This window comes from Arvicola amphibius, chromosome 7 (genome assembly GCF_903992535.2).
Source record: "Arvicola amphibius chromosome 7, mArvAmp1.2, whole genome shotgun sequence".
Lineage (NCBI taxonomy): Eukaryota > Metazoa > Chordata > Mammalia > Rodentia > Cricetidae > Arvicola > Arvicola amphibius.
The window spans coordinates 8,970,709-8,991,061 of NC_052053.1; the positions used below are offsets into that span (position 1 = coordinate 8,970,709).

General features: G+C 40.6%; 1 protein-coding gene across 1 annotated transcript in view; it reads right to left on the bottom strand.

Moving 5' to 3' along the window:
* Nucleotides 1-802: 802 nt before the first annotated feature.
* Nucleotides 803-20,353, bottom strand: part of Agps (alkylglycerone phosphate synthase) — a 92,239-nt gene continuing 72,688 nt past the window's right edge. Inside the window, exons 18-20 of the mRNA XM_038336678.2 lie at nt 17,954-18,053; nt 15,994-16,051; nt 803-1,013 (exon numbers count right to left, since the gene is read on the bottom strand). Of these exons, the coding sequence (XP_038192606.1) occupies nt 892-1,013; nt 15,994-16,051; nt 17,954-18,053 (280 nt within the window). The 3' untranslated portion in view covers nt 803-891. The remainder of the gene's footprint in view (nt 1,014-15,993; nt 16,052-17,953; nt 18,054-20,353) is intronic.

A 20,353-nucleotide genomic window follows, 5' to 3' on the forward strand; every position in this document is an offset into this window, starting at 1 on the left:
ATAATTCTTTTAAACTGGAGACAGCAGGTTGAGGAGCCTTCCTTTTGTTCACGCTGCAGCTGCCTGTGCAGCTTGGCAACAAGCCTGACAGAGCCACAGGAGGACTGGAGGGTGGACAACGGCCTTCACTTCAGGGAAAACCTGCCCGCCGCGTGGTAAGGCAGCTGTTCTTACAAAGCTTATTATGGATAACGTAGGACAGAACAACAGGTTACCCTCAGTGACACACCCTACTAGAGACAGACATAGAGGACAAAAATGTGTCTGCTCACAGAGTAATCTGTACGTTGGCAATGTAAGTGTGCAACTGTGTGTTCACTTCAAGCAAAGCTTAGGCTGAGCACCATGTACAGATAAAGGATGCTAGGGACAGACTGCTGGCTCTGTCCCGAGTGTCCTCCCGTGACAACTTCCTCCCAGGAAAGGACGCTTTTCACACACACACACACACACACACACACACACACACACACACACACCCTCTCCCCAGCAGAATCTTTGTTAGGTGTCTGCTTTAGAGAAACGTTGTTTAAGAAAACACAACAGAGGCTAGACAAGACGCAGATGACACGATCTCCCTCTGCTCACCTACAGGAGCACGTGAAACCGCTGGCCGCGCCCTCAGGTATCGGGCAGCCTTGTGCTGCCTGAAGTCTGAAATGACAGCCAGTTAGTTGGCTCTAAACTGGAATACCTACAGTGAGAGAGACCTAGGAACGCCATCTGTCAATCTAGAGATGTAGAAACAAACACAGAACGAAAACCGACTTAATTTGAAACCAACAAACAAACACAGCTGAAATACAGTCCATGATCTATTTGATTACTGGTATAACCATAACTGATGACTTTAAAAAGGTAACATTTTTTTTCATAATGATATCCATGGAGTTACAAAAGGTTTCTGTTTCCAAAGATGTTACTGGGGTCCACATATTCCTTGACAGACTTTAGCATCCCAAAGCCGACATCAGAGATGCTTTCCTTTAGCCACTGCTTTCGTAACTTGCCCACTGGAAAACAAAATCAAAAAGGCTTCAGTACACACCTTGAATGCTGGAAACCAATCAATCTTGTGACCATGAGTGAGCAAACACTGTGTGATAAATGCTTTTATTCAAAAATGAGAAATGTTTTGCTTTACTTGATTTATTGAGCCCACTAGACTATCAAGCTCATTAAGCCCAATGCATTCCCAGGGGAAGTCTGTGCCCCACACTGTCTCCTTTCTCTGTAAACTATGAAATGGAGATTGAAAGAAGCAAGGACTGAGATCACTTTACAAATAACAAGATGAAAAAGATCATGTTTATCCAAAAGCCTACCCCTTGTCATGACTCCCAACAATTTTGTAGAAATTGAAGCTTGCAGAAGAGAAATATCATAGAAAACAAATCTTCTGGGCAGACCTGACAAAAATGACAGACTATCTAGCTCTTTAAAATATTTTAAGGCATAAAGTTAAGAGAAATGAGAAAATCTGACTCAATGGTTCTGGGGGAAAGATCCAACTATGAATCTCTCCAATCAAAAATTCTTTTCCAAGTGTTTTAAATAAACCCATGTACCCCAAATAACAGTTATATTCTTGCCATTGTTCTGCCAGACCCAAATGTGGTTTTTTTTGGCATACACAAAAGCAGGTGCTTAATTTAATTTCCTTTATGAACTGTTCATTTTATTTTTTTCCTTATTTTATTCTTACAAATTTGAGGCAATAAAGTATCAATAATTAGCAGAGTTAATGATTTTTAAAGGCACTAAATAAAAAACATTTTCTACCTAAAACTTCTGTGAGGGACAGATAAAAGAACCCTGACGTTCAAACTTGCTTTGGCACTGAGAGCAAGGCAGTGTATTCTAACATGACAAAACAGGGATTTCAGTTTACACTATGGCTATTTGCATGTAGCTCTTCTCAGACAAATGCATGATTATAATAACTGAATTCAAATGGTCACTTTGCACAAATGTTCATTAATGATTCAGAGTCATCAACAGAGATTTAACTAGCCAACAGAAATGGGAAGCCTTTCATAGAAGTATCTGGCCTGTCACTCTAAAGTGCACTCCCATGTATCGGGGGCAGCAATACATCACAACACATGCCATTTGGAACCTTAAATACCACTTCAGCTCAGCTCAAAGCAGCTTTCAGGTCCAGTTTTCTAGGAAACCATCAAATTACCATCCAAATAACAAATGGCAGGATGCTTCAGAAAACAAGGTATTTGTGTGGGCGTAGGAAACAACAAAGCATTGAGGTGTTACAATACAAGAAGCCAAGTCTAGTGGAAGAAAACCACTAGAAAGTTTCTGTTTGGAAAGCTCTCTCTGAAACCAGAGACTCCTGGAGCAGCCTCCACCGCAAGACCTAGCAGGACCGTCATCACCTCGGCACTGTGCTGCGGCTGAGCTTTCCCATCTGCAAACAGATCCACACATTCAATTATAACATCCTAAACAAGTTACAAGTCCGCGCTTCCAGATTTGCTCTGTGAAGCTGACAGACAAGATGGACAGACAAGCAAGCAGCAGCTAGTCTTGAGCTGTGGAAGGCGCTCCTCATGCTGTGGCAGCTTGGGGACAGGGAGGAAGAGCATCAGCGCCAGTCTCCACGGTTATCTGTAATATAGCTTCACTGAATGTGTCCTGTGGTTATGGATGTAATTGTCCTGAAAAGACGGCAAACAACTGCTCCAACAAGATGGAGCACATTAGCAGCTCGGCAGGACGCCCAACAGCTAGCTTGTCTGCCTGGTTTCACACCTCTAGTAATAATGCAATTCCACAAGGAACTGAACCATTGTCTGAGAAGCCACCCAACAGCCATTGCATACTTAATGAAGTCACTCACCAAGCACTGGAAAACAGAAGGTGCTTGGAGTGCATCATTAGTTCTGTCAGAAGGATAATTTACACATCTATCTTGTCAAATTTTCTATGGTTTATACTTTTACAATAATCAATCTAACATACATTTGATTAGTGAACTAGCAAGCAGCAGGGGAAAAAGCATAGCGGTGGCCCCTCATAAACATGTTTGATGAAAGAATTTAACCCATTGGTGGTGTTGGTCTGTGAGCTCCTTCTGCCCCTGGTAACAGAAACGGCAAGGCAAGGGGCTGAAAACCATGGCTTACCCGAGGAAAGGGACTAGGAACCTTTGGCTCTGCTGAGCACATGACGTGGATGGCACTGTAGAATAAGTGTGCACAGAGGAGGCATGGTGTAGAAAGAAGCATCCGGAGAGACTTACTAACAGGACAAGGACTGGAAGCAGCTCTGAGATTCTGGGGAACTCTGTAGGAACATCTGCCTGCGATGCATCAAGAAATTAAAGTAGCACAGGCCTACGCCCAGAGAAGGAAGTGGTTTCAGAGTACAAGACTTTCTTTGCAGAGCTGGACCACAATGTCTTTCAGAAAATTCTTTTTTAAAAAAAGATTTATTTATTTATTACGTATACAACATTCTGTCTCCATGTATGCCCGCACGCCAGAAGAGGGAGCCACATCTCATTACAGATGGTTGTAAGCCACCATGTGGTTGCTGGGAATTGAACTCAGGACCTCTGGAAGAGCAGCCAGTGCTCTTAACCACTGAGCCATCTCTCCAGCTCCCAGAAAATTCTTAAATTGCTATATATTCATTATTTAGAGGCCACACTCATCTGTACACATGTGTCACATGTGATAGACACTTATATAGTAGCATCTTAAATATTTATTACACAGCTCATTATCTGAAAAGAAAGTTCTCTTTATGTAACATGTCATGTCATATCATATCAAAAGAATGAATGATAGCGACAAATATTTGCTACAATATGTGTTAACACGACAACTTCTACACACCTACTCTGTAACAGCCATTACAAAGAAGCACACGACATGATAAAACTTAGGCCTTCTACACGACAGTTATCCCATGTGTGCTGTTAATGCTATTAGAGAAACTAATGGATATCATTTTCTGCTTAAACTGAAAATGAATTTCACATTTTAAGTCTGATTTCCAATTGTGTTCTGTGTATATTTACTGAATACACAGGATTTTTTTTTAAAAATGTGTTCTCCTATGATTGAGAAAATGAGAGGTTCCAGGATGGTTTGTAAAATCACTTATTTAACTCTGGAGAGATTTGGCAATACTGTGTTTTATAGTATAACATATAGCATTGAGATGGCTCAATGATTAAAGGGCTTGTTCTACAAAAGCAAAAGGACCTGAGTTGAGATCTTCAGTGCCCATGCAAATGCTAGGTGGGGACAACTGTCTGTAGACAGTGCTGGGTGTGGGCGAAGAGGCGGGTCCCTGGGAAGTGCTGGTGTGCTCGCCTAGCACAGAGGGTGAACCCTAGGTTCAGTCAGAGTCCTTCTCTCTAAAACTAAGGTACAGAGTGAATAAGAAAGATGCTCAAGGTAAACCTCTCTGGTCACATGCACACACTGGCATGTGTGTACCTATACAGGGACACATGAGTATGTGCGTGCACACACACCACACAGACGTATGTGCACATGCACACACACACACACACACACACACACGGTAAGGGTGAAATTAGTTGTGTCATGTAAAAAAATGTGGACATGACGGCTAACTGGCCCACAAACGTTATCTGGAACCACTCTACGTGGTTTAAGAGACTGAAGACTTAGCAGAAGTCACTAAATAATTCTATCTTAAAGGGCTAAATCTGGGCCAGCTGAACATAAATATATCTTTATTAGATATATTTAATTTGTTAGTCACAGTTTAACTATAAGGGCAGAAAGAGTTTTACAGATTTATAAGAAGAAAAAAATGGGAGGACAGGCACAGTGGTAGAGTGCTTGCCTAGCATGCTACAAGGGTCTAGTACTTGGTGGAAGGGAGGAGGAGACAGAGAATGAAGTTGACCAGAAAAAGGAGAAAAGAACAAACTATAATAGACCATTTATCCAGGAGCTTACTAAAGCTTTAGAACAAAGCAGAATTAGCAACGCCTAAAGTAACAGCCATTATTATAACAGCCACGTCTGGAAATCTAAGGTAGGACATGTCCAGTATGCACGGGTCTGACCTTAATCTCCACCATCACAAAATGAGCAACAACAAACAAAACACCACGTCTAACACACCAAGTACCCTTTCGGCCTTAATCTGTAAATCAGATTTTAAAAAGAAAATCAACTAATTTCTATAGGAATGCTTTGAGGAGTGATTTTTTAAGCCTTCCTCCAGCAGAGTATGGTACATGTGCTTCTGTGTGAATGTGGAGGCCAAAAGAGGATGCTGGGTATCTTCCTCTATACCTTTATTCCTCTGAGGCAGGGCTTCTCACTGAACCTGGTGCTCACATTCCCTCAGCTACAGAGGCAGCTAGGAGGCGCAGGTGAGACTCCTGACTCTGCGGCACTCAGAACTGAGGTTACAGGAGTGTACCAGATGCCCAGTTTGTTATGAGGGTGCTGGGATCTGAACTCTGGTCCTCATGATGTGCAGAAGGATTCCTGACCGCTGAGTCATCTCTCTCCAGTCCCTATCAGCTTCTTTCCCATCAGCGAACATCTGAAACTACTGCTAGTGCTAGTGCTGGGTGGACCGCCCACGGCTCTGGGTGACTCTGGGCACTCTGGGAACTGTCAGGCACTAAAGAGAACACGGAAAACAATGGACAGTCTGACTCTGAGTTATTCAGTAGAGCTAACAATGCTTATTAAAGGGAGATTCAACTTTGAAAGGGCTCTGACTTCTGCTTGTGCCATAAAGCACATTGTGGTTGGTTGGTTCTGCGGAAACTATATGCTTCATAAATGCCAGTCAACAGACCTCTACCATTAAAAGTGACAACATCTAGCCTTTGAGAGAACCTGGGATGTGACTATGACTCTTCATGACTCCATAAAAGAAACTGAATGCTCAAAGGCCACAATACTATATATTGTGCCATCTGCTAATGAAACAAACTCATGAATATTACAGACTTTACAAAAGCAATCAAAACTCAGTAGTTATGTGGTTTTTCTTGCTGATACCATTTAAAATGTCCGTTTTCTTTCTGTCTTGCTGGTTTTCTGTAACAAGGTCTTGATCCCTGGATCACCCGCTCAGCTGCCCGCGTGCTGGAGTTACACTCAGGCCCATCACCCACCAGGCTTGCCAGCAATAATAACTCTGTGGTTTTGGTTTGTTTTTTTTTTTAATGCTAAGGGTTTGTCCACAGTTTATCTAATGGCTCTGAATGTTTAAATAGCTCCTTTGAGGCTAAAAATGAAAAAGAAATATCAATAGTTAGAGTAGGTAGATCACAAGAACCAGATTTAATCTGTCTTCTGTGCCATCAATGAGTTTGGTACACTTGAAATTTAAACCAGAGGAGAACAACAGAGACCAAGTGAACAGGTTAAATAAAATGAGACAGATAAAAGTGGAAATTTTATCTTTATTGAAGACTAAGAGCAATGTTTTATTGTTCTTTGTAACTCTGTTACATAACACAGTTAGTCAATAAATTTTTAGCTGAAGTAAAAAACAACTGAACTACAGTTATTCCTAAGACATTTTAAATATGGCATAGGGATTCAAAATCTAGTAAAGCAATGTAGTTTCTTTATTTCCTCAACTGCCTTCACCCTGTGTTCCCTTTATCTTGACATTATTCCTTGGAGATACCCAAAGCTATTCTGTAGTAGGCAGAAGGCATGACACAGAACTCCAAATTCTCATTTCTTCATAATTTAAGGACTCTCTGGACCTTACTGGTGATTCTCAATTGTAGTGACTGGTATTTAGCAATACCTATGGGTATTTCTGGCTGTCCTCATGGGGCAATTGCTATTGCCACTGTGCTGGATAGTTTTATGTCAGCTTGACACAAGCTAAAGTCCTCTGAGAAGAGGGAAGCTCAATTAAGAAAATGCCTCCATAAGATTGGGTTGCAGGCAAGCATATGGGCATTTTCTTAATTAATTGGTGGGGGAGTGCCCAGCCCATGTGGGTGGTCCATCCCTGGGTTGAGTGAGCCACGGGGAGCAAGTAAGTAAGCAGCACCCCCTCCATGGCCTCTGCATCAGCCCCTGCCTCCAGGTTCCATCCCTGTTTCAGTTCCTTTCCTGACTCCCTTCAGTAATGGATTACAATATGGAAGTATAAACCAAGTAAAACATAAGCCCATTTCCCTCTCCAACTTGTTTTTGGTCATGGTGCTTCATCATAGCAAAAGCAATGCCTATCCTTAACATAGCCATGCCTATCCTTAAGATAGTCATGATGCTGTTAAACATTCCAAAACTCATAGAGTAGCAACCCACCAATAAAAAATTATCTGGCCAAACTGTAACTAATGCCAAGATTGAGGAACCCATGGGTCTCTATGCATCCAAATGTTCACGACTAGGAGCCCAAACAATTGACATAAAGGTACACTTTCATGGCTGTAACTAACTGGATCAGCAGTAGCTAGTGGCACAGTCCTGTGTAACATGAGGGGCTGCTTGTTGGGGTTTCTGTCCTGCCCAGTTCCCACAGCCAGTAACCCCCAAAGAAATTACACAGAGGTTTACATAACTTATAAACTGATTGGCCCATTAGCTCAGGCTTCGTATTAGCTCTTATAACATATACCAGCCCATTATTCTAGTATATGTTAGCCACAAGGCTCGTTTCAGCGGGGCAGGTCACATTCTGCTTCTTTGGTGGTCTGGTCAGGACTGCGGAGGGAGCTTCCTTCTTCCCAGAATACTTCTGTTCTCATTGCCCCACCTCTACTTCCTGCTTGGTTGTCTCACCTATGCCTCCTGCCTGGCTACTGGCCAATCAGCGTTTATTTAAAACATGATTGACAGAATACAGACAATTTTCCTGCACCAGTTCTGCAGGAAAATATTGTAAATCTAGACTGTTTATCATAGTGGCCATTAGTTACACATAGATAAGAGCATTTGAAAAGTGGTTAGTGTAACTAAGGAAGTGAATTTTTATTTTACTTAATTACAGAAATTTAGATAGAATAACAGTAGAAATAAAGTGTACCTAACAGATTCTTTTTTTTGGCGGGGGGGGGGGGGGTCAAGATGGCTTCTCTGTGTAGCCCTGACTGCCTGGAACTCACTCTATAGACCAGGCTGGCTTCAAACTCACAGAGATTCGTCAGCCTCTGACTCACAAGTGCTGGAATTAAAGGTGCATGCCACCACCACCCAGCTCAGATATCATATTTTTAACAGATACCATCCTTGAAAATATCTACTAGAATTTTGGTAACTACATGAAACAAACTATGAATACCTACAAGTACCTATAAGAATATAATAACGTAATATGAGCACCCTCACATAAGGATCTACACGAAAACTGCCAGAAAGGAAAAGTTCTCTTTAATGCCTTCCCTCCCCCAAAACCCCAAATCCGTGGTTGTTATTCAAGCCACCATTCTTTTCTAATCGTGCCCCTCAGGCTAGAAGCTACTACAGGCTCAGCACATGGGAGAACCTCACAAACACATGCTGTCATAGTCCTCTGAGCTGAGCCTCTGCAGCCGCCAAGGTGGAGGGTGGGGAGCAGTACACTCCCAATAGCTTTCCCTGTGAGCTAAAGTTTGCTGCACCTATGATAGGAATGAAAAGCTGTAATGTTCTGACACATTATGAGTTATATTTGTTCTTAACTATCTGTTGTTAAAATCTATTTACATCACTTCAGTAGAAAAATAGTTTATGTAATGCACAAGTTCTGGGAGAAAAAGTCAGCTGTAAAGAGACCAAAAATATTAACTTACAAGGTAAAACAACCTTTTGTTCTCTGGTGGAGATCTGAGGTAAAGCACTGTTGGCCATACCACTCAGTGCTGGCTATCAGAGGCCACGGCTTGGACACTGGTACATTCAAGATGCCGAACAGCTTTGTCTCAAAAGCATCCATGTATTACCTCTCTAGTCACTTCCCCAGCGCTGATTCCTGGAAACCACTAATCTCTTCTTGACCATCTTGTCATGTCAAAACTGTTAGAATCATAAAGAAGCCACTTGACACTGATTTTTATACACTCAGCACAGTTCCACGATGCAGCCAAGTATAGCCAACAGTCCGTTCCTTTTTGTTGCTGAGTAGTATATTCCAGTACATGGATTAGCAGGATTTATTTAGCCATTCAGAGGCTAAAAGATATCCAAGCTGTTCTACCTTTATCTTTTTACAGTTGAGTCCAGTTAACCAATTTCCCTTTTATGGATTATGCTTTGGATTCAGTCCAAGAACTCTTTACCTGGCTCTAGATCTGAAGATTTTCTCCTACGCTATTTTCTAGTAGTTTTAGTGTTTCATGTTTCACATTTAAGATCATGACCCATTTTGGGTTAATTTCTGTATAAAGTCAGTGTTCTTTTGTATGTACAGCTCCATGCATGTGTGCTTATACAGACCTACAGCTGTTCCAGCATCACTCCCACTGGAGTGTTCCTGGAAAATAATCTGAGTCCAGGTATGTGGCCCAAGTCCTGCATTCTCTGTTCTCTTCCATAGCTCTCACACCGCAGTCTTGATTACTGAAGCATACAATAAGGCTCAAAATAAGGAAGACTTTTTTCTTTTTCAAAATTATTTTACTTTTCTAGTTCTTTTGTTTTATCATATAAAATTAGAATATTTCCTAGATCTATATATATATAAAAAAGAAACATGCCAAAAGCCAGACAGAGGTGGTGCACACCTTTAATCCCAGCACTCAAGGCAGAGGCAGGCAGATCTCTGGGAGTCTGAGGCCAGCCTGGTCTACAAAGTGAGTTCCAGGACAGCCAGAAGTTATACAAAGAAACCCAGTCTCAAACAAAAACAGACAAAAAAGTCAAAACAAAATAAAATGAAAAAAAAAAACTCTGCTAAAATTCTAACAGAAATTGTGTTAAAAGATTGATCAGTTTGATTGATTTTCACTGCGTGGTCTTCCCTCCCACCAGTGCATGAATAGGAAGATGACTTCATTTATTCACGGGCAACTTTGGTTTCTTTCTATGGCATTTGGTAACTCTAAGAATACAAAGCCTAGCTATATTTTCTTAGATTTAAGCCTATATATTTTATTAGATTCACATTTATTTCACTTTTTAGTAGTTGTGAATGCTATTGTTTTAGATTTTGGTTTCTACATTTGCTGTTAAATTTTATTTGGAATTTTGTATTCTGTATTCTTGCTGACTGTTTTTTAACGTTCTCTGGGATTCTCCACGTTCCTACCTCCTATTTCACACTACAGGATTGAACAGGTGTCCGTCTCAGCCTCTTCACTCCCGACACTCCTACTACCAGTTTCCACGACAGCACTTCTGATTCGCTTAGACACCAATATTTCAACTAAGATCAGTAAACTCAATCAGGGTATTTTGCTTACTGGCAAAGGGCTTGAAGTGTAATTTCAGAAAGTGGGTGACTCAAAGCCCTAAGCCGAAGGCCAAGTTAAGTGTGTGGCTGACACACACTGTGCTGTTTAACCTAACCAGCACATCAGCTGCAGACACAAGAGCTACCGGAAGTGAGTGAAGCAAACTCCCCTTCAGCCTCAAGTCCCAGACTACATCTGTTTGCTCTGATACACAAACCAAAGTTAAAATAGTCCATTTATCACAGCATGATTGCGGGCAGACAAAGAGTGAAAGCAACTGTTATTAATCACAATTATAGGCCAAACCTCCAAGAGAAATTGCATCAGTATTTTCTACTACTGGAACTAAAACAAAACAAAATAACAACAAAACAACCAAACACAATACTGAAACTGTCACGACATTACCTGAAGGTCAATAAAGAAATATGCTACTAAGGCCAGCTTCAATTTTCAGTTCAGGAAGCAAATGAGGAAAATCTTTTATACATATTAAAAATATTGGTCTCTCAAAAGCTTTAATAGAAAGCCTAGCAGCACAATTAAACATGTTACTTAAATTTTAGATTAAAAAACACTTCTGCTTTATAAAACTATAATAGCAATGGACATCTGAAAATTTCAAATTAAATGATTAACTTCAGAGAAGCTACTATGAAAATGACATTTAACTATAGCCAATTTTGTTGCCAGTAATGTGAAAGAAACTTATTTTTCTTTCATGCAGATTTTAAGAGACCTATCTAAGTTATAAATGAAAATGATACTGTCAGACCCCCTTAAATGTACATATCTTTTCCAAGTAAACTGCAACCCACTCTTCAGTGGTTTAAGTCCTCTCCTACTCCTTAAAAATACACACATAGTGTTTTGGCATCTGCATGCAAGGTGTGTTAGATGCTATGCATGTGCCATAGCCACATCCTATAATGAACCTAGGAAGTGGTGAGTTCTTGGTTTGCATGTGAGAACAACTGCAGCTCATGGAATCTGCTTCCCTATGATCTCATCAATCAGTAAATTCAGAGCTAGGAGTTCAATATGTATTTAATTTCAAAGACTATATCCTCTCTACTTCTAGTACCCTAACCTATACATACATGTGTATGTGTATCATTCACATGCAGTCATAATTTTGACCACATATTATTAGGGTGTGTGTGTAAGTGTGTGTCTGCATGCACATGCATGGCGCTTGGGAATGAACCTAGGACTCTTCTGCATCTGAGGTAAGTGTTCATTATCCAACTATATTCTAAACATCACTTTAATCTTCATTTTGAGGCAGGATCTCAATATAAACTGCCAGGAAAGACTTGACCTACCTCAACAACCCAAGAATGACTTGAGCTTATGATCGTCTATGAATGTACAATCATATTAGTTATATAAAGACTTAGGTTGATTTTACATACTTCTGTGAAAGTGTGTTAGCAAAGTCACTCAGCAGAATACAATAACATGAATTTCTCTGCATATTAGTGAGTGCTCCTCATATGTACAATTCACATTTTGTCTTAAAGCAGATGGGCCTGATAGCACCCTCCTGTAATCCTTGTCCCTCAGGAAGAACTAGCAGACACTCAGTGTTCTGGTGGTTGAAGAACAGAATATCAAAACCAGAACTCTGCCACTCAAGTGGGAAACGGCAAGTGACATCTTTACTGAAGACCTAAATGACCAGGTAGAGGCAGTCATGCAAATATCCATGAGGGAACAGCAAGAGTCATAAGGGAAAAGAGGTTAATTCTGAGAAATGGCAGGAAAAACTGCATCAGAGACGAGGACAGAGAGAGAGGGTAGACACCCTACTGCATCTCTGAAGGCCTGATAAGGGTCTGGATTTTGTTCTGAATGTGAAGAGACAACCTGACTTAAAGAGAAGCTTCCCAGGCAGCAAGAGAAGTAAGGAGGGGAGGTGAGTTAAGAGGGTACTGCAGGGCACAAGCAGGAAGCAGATTTGAACTAAGGTAGTACCAGAAGAGGTGACATCTTTTGCTACTTGGAGTCCCTCACATAAGTCTTCAGGTTGGCTTTACGTTGTAGGGCTGAGACGGCCACTAAGAAAGTACATGATCAGGGGTGTGAAAGGAGCAGCTCTCTGGCAGCGTAGCAAGAGCACACCCTCACTGGACCGTGCGTGTGAAGTGGACTGTGCATGTGTGCAAGCCTAGGTGACCACAGCCTCACTGGACCGTGCATGTGAAGCAGACTGCATGTCTGCGAGCCTTTTCTAAGCACAGGAAATCAGATAGTTTGGAATTTGTTTCCATGCAGTCACTGTTTTTGATCACACAGAAAATAAATATGACAAATGGGACCGAAATTTAAAAATGTGTCTTTTAATGCAGCTGCCTCTAAATTTAGTATGGAATCAAACCTTGCCACATTCTACTTCAAGCCAATAAATGGAATTTTTCAATGTGTGAAACCTTTAACAAGTAAAGATCTCTAAACCCAAAACTTGAGAATACACACAAATAGTGCAAGTAGTTTTACTGTCTGTAGTGATAACGTAATGTGAATGTCCCACATGGGCTAATATATTTTAATACTTGGCCCCCAGCTGGTGGAACTGTTTGGGAAGGATTAAGAGGCATGGCCCTGTTGGAGAAGGTATATGGCTGGTGGTGGGCTTTGAGGTTTCAAAGGCCCATGCCATTCTTAACATCTCATCTTCTGGTTGTGTTTCAAAATGTAAGCTCTCAGCTACTGCCTGCCATACCTGTCTACCTGCTGCCATGCTCCCTGCTGCAGTGGTCATGGTCTCAAACCCTCTGGAACTGTGAGCCCCAAACAAACTCTTTTATATGTTGCCATGGCCATGGTGTTTGCAGCACTAGAAATAATAATGAAGACACTGACATGAGCCTCCTCGCACTGCGCTGTCTCAGTTCCTGACACTGAGATGTGAGGGGCCTACATCAGGAAGTGTAAAACCACAAGAGAGTACATGATTTATGGAAAAGAACTACTAAGAATAAAAAAATGCTTATAATAAATTAAAACTTTGATTCCCTTCTGGGGCACTTGTTTAAAAGGTAATTATCTTAGAAAATGTAGAAATAAAGAAAAGGAGGATTATTAGTCTTAAAGGAAAACTAATACTTGGTATTTCTTTTCAAAGGCACTCAATTTCAATCTTCTGAGATTTTAAATTATTTCAAACACTTTAGGCATCTTGGTGTTAGGACAGGAACATCAAAGAATGGAGTCCTTACACGAGCAATAGCACCTTAGTTCTAATCCCATTTGAAGCATGAGTAATAGTTACTCAGCAGCATGCTGAAGAGGACTAAAGGAGATTAAGTTCTACAGACCCCCGGAGAACACTTACAGCTGTGGAACTATTAGCACTTCCTTTATCTCCTTTTCCCTTCTCACAACCAGGCACTCACTGTGCTGGGATTGCCTGGACAGGGCAGTCTGAAGAGAGGGAGACTAAGCTCGCAGTAGTGAGCATGGAAGTCGCGCCAGCTTTGATCAGTAGTTTCTAAATGTAATCCTTATTCTCCTAGACTGTGTAACATCCTTGAGGAGAAGGGAAAATCTTTTGAGATTCTCTAACCTAGATAGCCAGTAATATTTACATAAAGAGAACACACTTTACAAGATTAAAAGGCATTATGTATACTTTGGATCAAAAAAGGGGGGGGGGGGCTAGAGAGGTAGCTCAGTTAGAAGGCACGGGGTTCATCTCTATCACAAACAAAACCCACAGGGACGATTCACATACTGTGCTTTAAGACCAAGGGTTGATAAATCAACTTATTACGGGGTAAGATTTACCCTTTTTCCAATTACTGCTTATTGACTTCACTTGTGTTACCGGGATATATATATATATACACATATATATATATATACACACATATATATATACACATATATATATGTATATATATATATGTATGTATATAAAAGTTTTATATGTTATATACTATATAATATATATAACATATATATATAATATATAACATATAAAACTTTTATAACTTTCACAAATTGCAGCCAAGTTCCCAGTCTCTCTGCAGCAGGTCTGGCCTACTGTTCCACAGCGAGAGCTTTAAAGGTGCTCAGTGCAACTGTGCTCCACAGAGACAGCAGCCCACCACAGAGAGAAGCAACTGCAACGTGCATGTTCTTTTGGGTACCTCACACACAGCCATCCCCAGGAAGGCCTGAATATTCTCACAGCCGCAAAGGAAACAGAGCTACTGAACACAGAAAGGCTACCAGCATGGCTCTCCTCTGCACCACTTCAGGAAACTTGGTCACCTTCAATCTTGGCAAAATTTCTCACACTACAAAACGTGAGTGAACTGAAACCATCATTCCAAAATAAAAGAATCAGCCCATTTAATAATCCATTCTCTAGATGACAGTTAGCTCCCCACTCCTCCTCTACAGTTGGCCATCCTCATTCTGTCCCCTCCCTCATGTTTTCTGTAACACAGATCTTACAGTCCCGATTTTTAAAGAAGGTGTAAGACCCTGAGGCGTACCTCAGCTTTGAATTCAACTCGAAACCTCTAGGGCCCACTTCCTCCTCCTTCACTTGCCATTCTCACATCCTAGCACCTCAATGAATGAGGCAGCTGTCAAGGATTCCTACCCAGCCTCAGGATGCCATGTCCACAGACACACGTGCACTCACACACATGCAAATACACACACTCATGAGCACACACAAGAAAAGGAGAAAAAAGAATTTCTAAAGGAAAGTATCTATTCAGGAAAAAAAGACGAAGGATGAATGTATCTCCCCACACACATTTAGAGGCTGAGCACATCGGGCAGTTCTTGGCCCTAGTATACAGCAACACACAGAAAAAAAAAAAATCACTGCCCTCCTGGACCCCAACTTTCCAGCAAGCAAATGCAAATGATTTAAACACAAATGTGCAGCATTTTTAGATACTATAGTTATATGGTAAATCAAAAAGACAAGAGGAACAGGGAGAGTCCAGGACAGGCTAAGAGTTTGATTTTTAGGTGGTTATTAGTGCTTGTGTACCTCCCTAAATTTTTTTTAATCTCTACATTTCTATTCTTTCTAAACATAAAATTACAGAGAGAAATGTATAACAAGTTTCTGTTATAGAGAACCTATGGATAATCTCAAAAATTACAATTTTAATAACAGAATGGCTATTGTTTAACTTGTAAATGACTGTATCTTACAACTGCATTCTACTAATTTCCTAAGCTTATTAAAAATCCTATTGATAAATTTGCTGAGTTTGGGCAGGAACAAATTGTTGGTCATTTATACTACAACAGTGGTTGGAAAAGTCTGTGTAGGTTTTGTTTTTCCTTTCTTCAAAGCTTTGGCTGTTATGGTCAACTACCTCCCAGGGAAGATAATCTGCTCTCTTACCATGAGGTCTCTGAGAATTAGCAAAGTTGACAGGTTCCATATGAAGGCAGGCTTATCAAACCAAGCACTTTGTTAACTATAACACAATCTACCTACTTTGATCACAGTTATTCTAAGACATAAAAACATTTCCAAAGTTTCAGGTGCTTTCAAATTACTTGTGTGATGACTCTCCCTGGAATTTTAATGAACCAAATATTTTTAAAAGCAGGAATATTAGGACTTCTATACCACTCCCCTTTAAAAATACCTCCATGGTGATGTGACAGGCTCCCTCCATTGGCAAGGATTTCATCTCTAGCAGCTGCCTGTAAATGGAAACAACACACAATGCTGTTGCTATTTGGATTTCACCTTGGAGTGACTAAGTGTACTGACTTCTCCCCAGATGCCCAGGAAGGTGCCAAGCAATGTGCGTGACCCCTGCATCCACTTCCACTGCACAGTCGGCAGCATTCTATGGAGCACAGCTCTCAGTCCAAGCACATGGATGGGGGGGACAAGAGGGAAGGGAGGAAATAAAATCACCCCAAGTTTGTTTTGTTCCCTTGTTTAACGCTTAACATGCTAAGCCCTAACCATTCTTATGGCATATGCCTGTGTCGAAAGGTAAACACATTACAAAAGACAGACAGTACGTACAGTGAAGGGGACGGAACCTGGGGCTGCCTTGGACCTGTTTCCCTTCGTCCCTACTTAAGCATACTTTTAACTTTCCTTTTTTCTTTCAATTGAAAAAAAGTTTAGGTTAGTATACGAAGTGATGAGTTTCATTATGGCTTTTCATGTATATATTTCATTACATTTTCTATTCTTAATGATTTGCTAATATTTAATAGCCACAAGGTGCATATGTCCTGTGCCGTGAGCTTCTCAGACATACTAATGTCTATAAAGCTATTGATGGTGGCTGAGGCAGAAGACTGCCCAAGTGGAACATATGGACTACACCTCATTGCAAATTCTGTGTAGATGTCTTGAGAGCTGAGGTTTCCTATACAGTCATAAGTAGTATAATCATCTGCTAGTCTTTGCTCTAAAGCTTAGCATTTCTAATAAATCACTTCAAATAAAACAGCTCCATGAGATCAGGAATTAAGTGAGTAACAGAGCTGGGAAAAGAGAAATCATTTCAATTTGTGGACTCCAAGGAAGGAGGTTTTGTTTGCTTTGTGTTGAAATGATGCTATTTAACCCTGGCTGGCCTGGAGCTTACTTTGCAATCCAGGCTGAACATCAAGCTTGCTGCAGTCCTCCTGCCTCTACCTCCCCTGTTCTTGAAAATACAAGGGTGCACCACCATGCCCAGCTAAGCAAGGGATTTTCACAGCCAGGTCAAAAAGATAGAAATATGCTCAAACCTCTGGCCAGGTGAGATTCCTCAGTGCCTAATGGCACCTGCTGCCAAGCCTGACCACCTGAATTTTATCCCTGGGACCTGTATGGTGGAAAGAAACAGCCAACTCCCTCCAGGTTATTCTCTGCCCTCCATGTGTGTGGCACTGCATACATGTACCTACACACACACACACACACACACACACACACACCCTCCAAAAACATACGAAATATACTAAAACTTCGGAGGATGATAGATTATCATTGGCAGACACATAATCAACTTAAAAAACTAGGGCACCTGTGTGTCTAGGTAACACATCTACTATGGTTTCTTCCAGTTTACTGGAAGAATCCTACGTTGCTTTTAACAAGCAATATTGCCATCAACACCCATGTCTATAAAAACCAGCAGCTGAAGGCTACTTAAGAAATGTAATTGAAACTGCTAGCCAATGAATCCTAAGGACTTTATATACAGTTGTATCACATACAAATTCACAAGCATGGGAATATATTACAATGACATAGACCAAGAACATGAGGGTTGCCGACCTCAAGAGCAGCTACCACCTGGTCTGCCAAAAGGACATCAAAAACCCCTGCGGACATGAAGTTCCTGTTCTTATTTAATTGGCTATACTGCACTGAAAGTAACAACCCAAGAGACACAGGCTTCAGGAATATCTAACATTAACTTTAGACTGACAATTTGGTAAGTAAAAACAGTGGACTTAACATACATTTCATTTCAATGGGCTAGCAGCCAGGCAAACCATGTGTCACTAAGGTGACTCAAACTAAAATCCCTAAGTTGGCACTAAAATTTATTTAAATTAATAAAAGAACATAAAAGCCATATGCAAAATTACCTCAGTTTGCTCAAACACAGTCAGTGGGTCACTAATTCCCCTGTAGTTAAAGGCAAAATAGAAGTAGATACATGCACCCGCATCATACGTCTGTGTCACCCTGAAAGACAAACAGACAAAACCCCACAGGGCTCTAAATTCAGCAAAAACAGATTGAACATCTAGAAGTGTCAAAGATAAGCCCACTGGGCAATCAGCCCCAGCCACACCCTCACCCTCTAGCCAAACTCCCACTGCAGGGAAAGGGCCCATTGTTTCTCTGCAGCTGGTGCCAAAACAAGTCAACTAAGCATGCAGTGGGGGGAAAAAAGGATTTTGTTTTCATTTAAATGTGAGGTTAGTCAAGATTGCAATACATGGCTCAGCTCAGTTACTCTGTTTTATGTTACCAAAACTAGGGAAATAAAGCAAAATGTTTATACAATTCAGTGTTTTATGAAAACACCCCGCCATTCTCAATGAGCTTATTGAAGTTATCTACAAGTAACAGAACCTTATTTTAAGCAGCATTATCTGAAAACATTTAAAATAAAGTCAGGTAAGTACTGGCATAAACTGCTTTAACATGCACAAAGTAACCTAACAAAAACCTAACTTAGAAGGCCCTTATCTTGACAATATAACTTTTCTTCTGTTACACTTAACTTATAACAATTGGTTCTTCATGTAGGGGATAGAGAACACTGTTTGAAGCACAGTCCCATTATTGTTCAAGTCTATACATATGGACATATCTTGCATTGCCACAGTGAAGAGACCTGCTCCACAAGTATGGGTCACCCATAGAGGGGGCATCAGAAACTTCTTCTTTCATTGGTTCACTACTGTTTAGAGCAGAAATATGAACTACACAAGAACATGCAAATACCAAGTACTTAAATTAATTTTCATTATTTAAAAAACTACATTGATGCTAAAACACAAACAATCTATCACCTCTGCAAAATACATAAATGCTCTGAAAACAATACCATGTGCTGGCATTTGACTGGATTCAGAAATTCTCGGCAGAAAAAAAGTAAATCATTGAAGGGGAGAAAAAAGTTTCAATGTGCTAGAAGAAACTCACAAGCTCTCTACAGACAATACAGGGCACTTTACAGAACACAGGAGCAGAAGTGAGGAACTCTGACAATTTTATTCTCAGTTAAGTGACATTTAAAAGGGCACACATCTTCAAACACAATTAGTATAATGTTACTATCTTTGTCAGACTAGGAGGAGACACTGGAAGAATGTGGAGATAGATAAGTAACACCAACAGCTTTATGCAGCTTAAAACCCAGAATAGTAGGTCAAGCAATAGTAATAAATACTGGTTTTTAAATTGTAAGAATCATACTATGCAGCCATGTAGGATACTGATACTGGGGAAAAAGGACCAAGGCAGTATATGAAATCTGATGGTTACTGCTTAAGTCTAGAGGCATCTAGAAGATGTGCCCCTGGATATGCCTATGGGGATAACTGTGATTATGTCAACTGACACAGAAAAATGCACCTTAATTCAGATAGGCCCATTCCCTGGGCAGAGGAACCCGGACTAAGTGGAGAGTTGGAACTGAGCAGCAACACACATTTATCCTGTTTCCGCTGTGGCTGTGATGTGAGCCTCTCCTGGAGGCCCCTGCTGCCTTGACCTGCTCACCATGAAGGGTTATCTTAAACTGTGAGCTAAAGCAAAAATCTCCATTCTTAGGTTGCTGTTATCAGAGTATTTTATCACAGCAGCAGGACAAATACCAACACAACTATACTATTCTGCAACTTTTGTAAATCTAGATTATTATCCCTTCAAAGTTAAACAAATTTTAAAGTAATGCAAATGCTTTTCTAGTTGACCTGAAATGAACACAACCTCCATCGTCCTCAGGTGGTAAACAACACTTCCCAGACAGACTTGATGGAATGTGGTGATGAGTTACAAATCTTCCAGACTTCTCAAAGTTAACAGAAAGAAACATGGTACACAAGTAGGAGAAATGTTCATACACTAAACAGGATCAGACTTAAATACAGCCTCTTCATGAGCTCACCATAATTAGAAAGGCCTTGAAAAACCAATAAATGATGAGCTCAAATGCAGTGGCACCTATGACTCCAGGTGTGTGTTGTATGTGTGTATACAAAAGGTATCAAGAATATTAGGTTTTTAAATCATCTATGCAATAAATATCTACATTTCAAAATGCAATTGAGAAGCATGTAAAGGGAGTTGAGACAACCACAGTCAAATATCCAAGTGCACACTATGGAGAAACAACAAAGGGCTTGATCTAACAGAATCACAGTTTAAACAGAATCTAATCTAAAACTGTAATGGTCTTTTAGGCCAAGTGTTAGGTGCCTCAGAACAGAAGAAATGAACTGTTTAACAATGCTCTGTCAATTTGCCAGCTG